General features: G+C 37.6%; 1 protein-coding gene across 2 annotated transcripts; it reads left to right on the plus strand.

Annotated features, from left to right (window-relative positions):
• Positions 1–2,685: 2,685 nt before the first annotated feature.
• LOC132641078 (protein unc-13 homolog) lies at positions 2,686–9,016 on the plus strand. Of its 2 annotated transcripts, XM_060357955.1 has the most exons (6): positions 2,686–3,363; positions 4,497–4,956; positions 5,056–5,339; positions 5,788–6,243; positions 7,347–7,536; positions 7,618–9,016. In XM_060357955.1, the coding sequence occupies exons 1-6, from the start codon at positions 2,899–2,901 to the stop codon at positions 8,535–8,537; spliced, it is 2,775 nt and encodes a 924-aa protein (XP_060213938.1). In that variant the 5' UTR covers positions 2,686–2,898; the 3' UTR covers positions 8,538–9,016. The 2 variants fall into 2 exon arrangements, with proteins under 2 accessions (XP_060213938.1, XP_060213937.1); XM_060357954.1 differs by having other exon boundaries at positions 4,497–5,339.
• Positions 9,017–9,291: the final 275 nt, after the last annotated feature.

The following is a 9,291-nucleotide window of genomic DNA, read 5'->3' on the forward strand; positions in this document are numbered from 1 at the left end:
CTTAATCTATTCAATACCATAAATAAATGGTCTAAATTAGTCTAGGGAAACTAATCCTATAATTTTCAGTTTAGAACTAAATCTCAACATTTTATACCTTGATTCCATAATTTCTTTTAAGAAGTAGAAATTGTATCTCTATACCATTAATAAACAATTTATATGTGTTCTAGTCCCAAAAATAATAATAATCGCAGTGTGTAAAACAAGAAAGAAAGAAGATTTAAAAAAAAAAAAAAAAGGACGACGTCGACACCGTAGGTTTGACGATTCAGAAGTTTTGGAGTAGGAAATTTTACACTGTAAGCACGTATTTTGTTTTATACTAAATTCCACCACTACTAATTCTACAACATATCATCATAGCTATAATCATTACCCTCCCTAATAATTAGGTAATCATTAACTCATCTCAAACCTTTTGCCAACACTTCTATACTAGAATAATGTTTTTCAACGGTAGACCAATGCATATATATATATACATAAGATAATGCAACATGTACCTGTGATTGTTTCTTAATCAAAGAGATATCTTCAGCGTGATACTTCTTCGCAGCAACCTACGAACTGCCCTATGCGCTTCTCTTTCTCTTTTTTTTTTTGGTTTTGTTTTTGTTTTTGTTTTTGTTTTTGTTTTCTTTTAGACTAGGAATAACCTAATAATTTTTCTGTGCCTAAACTTAAATTTAAACGTGACCAGTAGCAGTAGAAGTGGGTCCAGCCCACCATCCCTTCTTTTTACGTAATGGGTCTTATAGATGTATTGGGAATAACCGAACTTTTCTTTTCTTCTTCTTTATACCTAGTATACTAATTAAAGCTACGGAAAGCGTATTTTAGCGAAAAGGGTCCAAAAGTGCTAAAACGACCAAACGGGTCGTTACATCTTCGAATTAAGTAAAAATGATACTAAGAACTAATTCAGAGTCATAACATTCATCTGCTAACACAAATCACACAGGGAAGGATAATGAAAAGAAAAGTGTGAAAATTAAAAAAAAAAGAATGTATAGCGCAGTAAATTACTGTGCTATTGGACTTAATCGCGCCGTTACGGTTAATTCCTTTAACGCAGTAATTTATTGCGATAAAAGTGCTTTGATACCACTTTTTTTTATTGAAGTATTTTGGTTCACATCATTTTTTTTGGGTCATTTTGATTCTGGACTCGTATATAGTAGCGGCTGGTGTCCGTTGAAGTGGAAATGTTTTTTGAAAATTCAGTCATTCACTCTTCATTGTGATTGCGGAGACACCATCAATGTTTAGCTTGAAAATCCGTAGTGGGTGTTTGCCTCATTAATTGCAAATAGTCAAGATTTCAGAACATATGCAGCAAGTCCTAATTTAAAATTTGAATTTCATTAACGTAGCATATTGCCCTATTTTCTTGTCATTTTAATACACGAACTCCAATTCCAAATGCCTATAGAAACGCAACGAAACCTTTGACCAAACGCGGTTGCATTTACCAAGTAGTAAGGCAGTGGACAATTCCCTTTTCCTTTCTTTTGAAAAGCTCAAAGCTTCCTATCATCACCACCAACTTTTTCTTTTAATTTATATATATTATACCACTACAATTGCCTTTTCCTTTTTCCTTTCCATATGCCCTCAATTTCATGCATGTCTTTTGATTTACAAAGGCCATAAATAGTCCCTTATTTATAAGAGTAGGTTTACCAAAAATTTACATCTATTTTTTTATACAAACAGCGTACAAACTCATAAACCTTCGTGAGATTAATCATTAAACCATTCCTCAGACCTATATTTCTCTCTCCCTGCTTTTTTTTCCTCAAGTTCATTCTTTAACCTCAACTTTTTGCCTCAAGTTTTCTCTCGCGTTTCATAACCGACGGAAAACCGACCCAGTCCGTCGGTTTTGTTAATTTTTTTTTTAAAAAAACCGACACTCTCATGTCGGTTTTTTTTTTTTTTTTGAAAATTAAAGAATGAAATGTGGGAACTTGAAATCAAACCCGGGTATGTTCCTTGGCATTAAAGGGCTTTACCACTAGACCACTGATTTTTTTTTTTCATATACTTACATTGATTTAATTTATACTGTTTTTTCGCTCTAAAAACGGAGACGGAAAAAAACCGACGGACTCCATCAGTTTATTTTAGAAAATAATATAAAAATAATAATATTTTTTCGCGCATTTTTGTGCAAAAAATAACTGACACAGTCCGTCGGGTTTCTTAAAAAAAAAGATTTCAAAAAATTATTGAAAAAACCGACGGAATTCGTCGATCTTTCCGTCGGTTTTTCCATCGGGTTTTTTCCGTCGGTTTTTACCAGTTTTTTAGTAGTGTTTGAGAAGAATGGTTACAGAAATTTTGTGCCTGAGTTTGTCTTTTCGAATTTTAGAGACTCGAAAGCGATATCAGTGTCAGAATGCTCTTTTTTTTTTTTTTAACAAGAGGAACTTGAGGAAAAAGAAGCAGGGGCAGAGAAATATAGGTCTGGGGAATGGTTTAACGATTAATCTCACGAAGGTTTATGAGTTTGTACGTTGTTTGTATAAAAAAATAGATGGAGACCAAATTTGATAAGTTTTTAAATAATTAAAGGATTAAAATCGATAAATATATAGTTAAAGAACTATTTTAGACCTAGTGTCATAGATACGAGACTATTTATGGCCTTTTGTCAAGCTACTAACAAGTAACAACCCCACATGACACATCCCTTCCTCTCAACACAATCCCATCCGGAAAAACAACAAAGAAGAAAAAATCATACTAGTATCTTTTTATCTTCTTCCAATTTGCTAAAAACCCAATTCTACGCAAAGCTAATAACCCCACATCTGTTCCTTTCAAGTCAAGCCTCCCCCCCCCCCCCCCTCCCCCTCCTTCAATTTGCTAAAAACCCAATAGATTTTGTTGATGGATATGGTGTCGTATGGTTACAGAGATGCAAGGGCACAAACTGTATCAAGAACTAAAATGGCCAACTTGCCTGAAAAGCCGAGAATTCCCATTTTACCCTCCGAGGATGAACTTCCTTACCCATTTGGGGAATTGGGGGTGGACTTAAGGGAATCGGAGCTCCGAGAAACCGCATATGAGATCCTTGTTGGTGCTTGTCGGAGCTCCAGTTCAGGCAAGCCGTTGAAATATGTGTCGAGTTCGGTGAGATCATCATCGTCTTCGTCATCGATGACGTCATTGTCACCGTCATTTCAGAGGTCAACGGCGGCAAGCAAGGTGAAGAAAGCACTTGGTTTGAAGTCGAGGAAGAAGAATTTGGACAACTCAGTGAGTGGTGAGCTTATGAGGGTGCAAATGGGCATTTCCGAACAGACTGATTCTAGAATTCGACGAGCCTTCTTGAGACTCAATGCTGGACAGGTTTGCTCAATGCTCCCCCTCTTTTAATTTGTTTTTCTGGTTTTGACTTGACACATCAGACTTTTCAATCTTGTGGTTTTAAATTAAACATGTGTAGAATGTCCAAAATGTCTCAAATTAATCTTGTGGTCTTAAAGATGTCACGTGCGAAGTTGAAATTAACGCCAAACATTTTGAAACGGAGAGAGTACTTTCTTTCCTCACATTATAGAGTGATGATTCATATAAAAGACCGTTGGTCTTGTTTGGGATTTGATGCTTGGTTGATTGATTTAACTCTTTTTCAAATTGAAAAGGGAAACCTTTTACTCCCTCCGTCCCAATTTAAGTGTCTTAGTTTCACTGAACACAAAGTTTAAGGAATTAAAAGAGACTTTTGAACTTTGTGATCTAAATTACTGATGTGTGTGATGTACTAAAATATCCTTTGAATCTTGTGGTTACAAACTTGCTGATGTTTGAATTGTCAACTTAAATAAAATGTAGAAAGAGGCATCCTTTTTGTGACGGACCAAAGAGGAACGTAAGACACTTAAATTCTGACAGAGGGAGTACTTAATTGAGAGCCCCAAAGCTTGGTATTTAAGTAGAAAAAGGCAAAGGAGGGGCCAATATCCACAGACACACAGTGGATTTATTGGTTAACAAAAAAGAAGAAAAGAACGGGATTAATTTGCAGCAACTGAAATGTCAAGTTACATGAACGATTTCAGAATTTTAGCAGTACTTGTTGACAAAAACTAATACTCTTCCGTTCGTCATTTCCATTTACCACTTATATATCTGTTTTAAAAGTTTATTTATGTCCTTCAAAAACCACATTTTTGGAATCTTAATTATCCTTGATAGGTTGAGAATTGATTCTTGGAAAGGAGAAAACTTTTGCTTGTTGGATGGGATGTTTTGTCAATATCTCATGGAGGATACAATAAATATGCTGAGCTAGTTAAATCTGGTTGGCTTGATGGGCCTCACCTTCATTACTTGATGCTCTTTCTTATCTCAAGTGGAAATTCATTGACATGGATTGGATAAAAAGGATTATTTAAAATGTGTTGCAAAATGAATGTTATAGATCAATATTGTTCTTTCAACTGCAGCTTAGTGATTAGCTTGTTTCTTGTACTTACCAGCTTGGAAGACGGCTGGAGTCAATGGTTCTACCAGTGGAGCTCCTACAGCAGTTCAAATCCACAGATTTTCCAAATGCTCAGGAATATGAAGTATGGCAGAGGAGAAACTTAAAGCTACTTGAGGCTGGACTTGTCTTGCATCCATGCTTGCCGCTGGATGAGACAGACACGTGTGCTAAACAGCTTCAACAGATTATACATGGGGCTCTGGTGAAACCCATGGAGACTGGAAAGCACAGTGAATCGATGCAAGTACTACGAAATCTTGCTACATCCCTCGCCTGTAGATCATTTGATGGGTCGAGCCCCGAGATATGCCATTGGGCAGATGGCACACCATTGAATCTCCGACTCTACCAAATATTGCTTGAAGCTTGTTTTGATGTGAACGATAAGACCTCTGTTATTGAAGAAGTTGATGAGGTCTTAGACATCATAAAAAAAACTTCGGTTATCCTTGGTATAGACCAGATGTTCCAGAATATTTGCTTTTCATGGGTTTTATTTCATCGATATGTTGCAACCAGCCAAGTTGAAAACGACCTGCTCTTTGCCGCAGATAATCTGTTGTCGGAGGTAGCAAAGGACACCAAGGCAGTGAATTGCTCTCAGACCTTGAGTTCTCTACTTGTTTTGATCCTAGGTTGGGCGGAGAAAAGACTGCTTATGTATCATGATAGCTTTTACAGGGACAACGTTGATATCATGCAAAGTCTTCTCTCTATGGGTTTATCAGCTATGCAAATTTCGGGCAACTATCAGAAGAGGAATAAAGAGGTTGATGTTGCATTTAGCAGAGTTGATAGTTACATCAGGGCTTCGATGCTCCGCGTCTTTTCTCAGGCAAGTTAGTCATCCTGCTTCAGTTAACCTCACCATGGAGTATAAACATCATGTCAGGAACTCCAATTCACATTATTAATTTAAGGGGAGTTCAGTGTTTTTCAGCTCTCTTTCTCAGGAAGCTAGAATGGTGTTATTGGTGCTTCCCCTATACTTCTAATCTCAGATACCTCTTAACTTGAAGTGAGAGTTTTTTGTCGCCCTCGTAGAAAGGACTGCTTCCGTCTTTGCAACAGTTACAATCCCCTGATAATCTATGTTTTTGCTGAATATTATGTTCCAGTGCAGCAATTATCCTCCCTCTAGCTGTAGCATGACTGGATGCTTGAAGCATCCTGTCTATGCTTTGTTTATTTAATCTCTCTAACTTTCATGGTTTAGTTAAAGTTAAACTTTTGCTCCTTTGGTGGAAAAAGTGACTAACTCTGCTTCCTCTGCCTAAAGACAGGAAAAAGAGAGGTTGATATCGAGCAGAAAGTCGTCTAAACAACAGCAGAATCCTCTTCCCATCCTTTGTATCCTTGCCCAAAATGTTAGTGATATGGCTTATAATGAGAAGGAAATATATAGTGGTGTTCTGAAGAGATGGCACCCTCTTGCAACTGGTGTAGCTGTTGCTGTGCTTCATCGTTGCTATGGAAATGAGCTGAAGAAATTTGTCTTGGGGATCAGTGAGTTGACTCCAGATGCTGTACAGGTGCTGATAGCAGCAGACAAGTTGGAGAAAGATCTTGTACAGATGGCTGTTGCGGATGCTGTTGACAGTGAAGATGGAGGAAAGTCATTAATGACAGAGATGACTCCTTATGAAGCTGAAGCTGTGATTGCAAACCTGGTGAAATCATGGATAATGACTAGAGTGGACAGACTTAAGGAATGGGTCAACCGGAATCTTCAACAAGAGGTATGTCTCCTTCTCTGTTGTTAGTGATTAGTTGCTGCCTTGTACTAATAATGTCTGGTCACCATTGAACACTCCACTCTTTCGTCATATCTGTGTGTAAGAAAATGACGGATTTGGGGTCATAGTGTTGAAGAAATTTTGTTCAGATAATTCTTTTCCTGTATTTAATGTTTTGGCGCTATCCCTTAAGCAATAACACAATGTGAAGAGGGCGAGTGGGTTCCCCGCAGCAAAAGTATAGTATCAAGTATACCCTGTATTATATAGCTATCCTGTAATTAGTGTCTTATCTATCTGCAAGTCTTAGATTTTCCTTCACTCAGCCGGTATGCCTGGAAGCTGCTTCTCAAGCCAAAAAGAGAGCAAAATAATAGGATTTTTCTTCCTTATAATTGGTTTTGGCCTTCAACACCCCCCCCCCCCCCCCCCCCCCCAACAAAAAAAAAAAGACAGAGAGGAGAGAGAGAGAGAGTGGAGTTCACGAGTCTTATTTATATTATCTCCTCTGTCTCTTTCTTCCCCCTAGCGGAGGGGTGAGAGATATTATGGAGTTCACAAATCTTGTTTATATTATCTTATTATGTTGTCACATAAATTCTTATATCTTGAGTATTTTCTTTAAGGTTAAGCATAACCTCGCAAAATGTGGTGAGTATGGTGTCACTTAACACAATCAGCATTCTACTGGAGTTCTCTATGAATTAAATATTTTGTTGATTTTTTCCTTTGGAACCAACTGTGGTACAATTCCCAATTTAACAATTCTAATGGCACCAGTCAACAAATATTTCCATATGATCTCTTTATGGCATTGTTAATTAGAGAGATTTAAAGTGTGATACCTTTTTTTCTCAAGCAACACTTCTTCACACACTCCTTTTGAGCTTGAAGTGTGTGGAGGTGATAGTTCTGTTACTTCCTTCATATGTTGATTTCTTTAATGATGCCCGACCTAAATCTTTACATTGACTCCTTGATCATCTAAAATTGGAAGAGGTAAATGGATATGGTTTGCCAGTGCTAATTGGTCATGCTGTATACAAACCTTGAACACACAGCTAAAGTAGTACAGCATCGCCTGACCTTTCAGCTTCCCTTTGTAGGTCTGGAACCCTCATGCTAATAAAGAACGATTTGCTCCCTCTGGAGTGGAGGTCCTACGCAGCATAGATGAGACTTTCGAAGCATTCTTTTTGTTACCGATACCTATGCATCCAACTTTGCTTCCAGAATTAATGCATGGCCTTGACGCATGCCTACAGAGCTACATATTGAAGGCTATATCTGGCTGTGGTAAATATTAATTTGGCTGCAAAGTATTGATAATGATGTGATAGTTGACTTTATAGACCATTAATTTCTGGTACATTGCAGGATCTCGAAGCACCTTTGTTCCAACTATGCCTGCTTTGACTAGATGCTCAACTGGGTCAAAGTTCAGTGTCTTCAGGAAGAAAGAGAGACCTCCTATGGTTTTGGATAGGAAATCTCAGAACGGAGATGATTCTTTCAGTATGCCTCAGTTGTGTGTCCGTATTAATACTTTGCATAGCATACGGAAAGAATTGGATGTGCTTGAGAAAAGGACAATTTCCCAACTGAGGGTTAATATGCGTGTTGATGATGATAATATTGTTGATGGGTTGGGCAAAGGTTTTGAGCTGTCAGTAGCTTCTTGTCGGGAAGGGATCCAGCAGCTTTCTGAGGCAATTTCATATAAAGTCATCTTCCATGAGTTGAGTCACGTCTTCTGGGATTACTTGTATGTAGCTGATGTTTCATCATCCCGCATTGAACCTTTCCTTCAGGAGCTGGAGAAAAACCTTGAGATCATATCAGCGACAGTTCATGACAGGGTCCGGACACGTGTAATCACTAATGTAATGAAAGCCTCTTTTGATGGATTCTTGTTCATTTTGCTTGCTGGTGGACCTTCTCGTGCTTTTTCACTGGATGATGCTGCAATTATAGATGAAGATTTGAAGTTCCTAATGGATCTATTCTGGTCTGATGGGGATGGGTTGCCGACTGACCTTATAGACAAGTTTTCAACTACTTTGAAAGGCACTCTTCCTCTTTTCCATACTGAAACTGCTGTCCTGATTGAGCAACTTGAGCGTGCCACTGAAGATTATTTTGGCCCTTCAGCTAAATCCAGACTTCCCTTGCCTCCTACATCAGGTAACTGGAGTCCAACTGAGCCCAGCACTATTTTGCGTGTTCTGTGTTATCGAAATGATAAAGTGGCAACTAAGTTTCTAAGGAAGAACTACAACTTGCCAAAGAAACTATAACCATTCACATGGTTGGGAAATGAATAAGCTGATGTTAGCTAACTGTAACGGGTGGATCTTAGATTAGGTTGTTCATAGTAGGCAGTTGTGTGATTATTTTGTCCATAGTACTTACGATTATTGAGGCATATCACTTGATTGTGAGTAAGTTAAAAGAGAGAAGGTCTGTTTGTAAAGCGAGATTTTGAGGATTACTGTCAAGGGAGTGAAATTATAACATGACGTGAAGGCGTGCTACAAAGTTTATTTTATAGACGACCACATTACCAGCTGAATGGATGGCATTCTCATTCCAAACCTTCCTTATCATTTCATCTATTTAGCTCTCCAAATGTTCTTGCTTCCTGACAGGTAAAATCCTATTTTTTTTGGACATGTAGCTGTATTTTCCTTTTTATTGTATTTTATTTTGTCTTTTGATAGGAAAGATTATTTGAGCTTGCTTATGAATGTTGAGAGAAACAGTTTGTTTTGTTCCCTATCTAAAAGTTGGTCCAAAGTAATTGATGTTTCACAAAACCAAGAGAAATGCCTGCAATCCCTTTTTAACGGAGTCTAACTTGCTACAGCTAGGAGAATTTTATGTACACTAACTTCCTTTTCTGTTCAAATTCTGTAGTATACTGGTGTGTAAAAATTACTCTATTTGGCCACCTAAAAGATAACTAATCCTTTGCGCAGTCATTGTAAATAAATATATTTTTCTGTTATTATTAGTATTTTTTTCCTGCTGTACGTTTGACATTAGTATTAA

This window comes from Lycium barbarum, chromosome 5 (genome assembly GCF_019175385.1).
Source record: "Lycium barbarum isolate Lr01 chromosome 5, ASM1917538v2, whole genome shotgun sequence".
NCBI lineage: Eukaryota > Viridiplantae > Streptophyta > Magnoliopsida > Solanales > Solanaceae > Lycium > Lycium barbarum.

Bases quoted from the DNA above. Each gene is read 5' to 3' on its own strand.
- LOC132641078 (XM_060357954.1), top strand. From the start codon at position 2,899: ATGGATATGGTGTCGTATGGTTACAGAGATGCAAGGGCACAAACTGTA. The intron at 3,364-4,496 runs GTTTGCTCAATG...TGTACTTACCAG, and splicing joins TGAGACTCAATGCTGGACAG to CTTGGAAGACGGCTGGAGTC. The intron at 6,244-7,346 runs GTATGTCTCCTT...TTCCCTTTGTAG, and splicing joins ACCGGAATCTTCAACAAGAG to GTCTGGAACCCTCATGCTAA.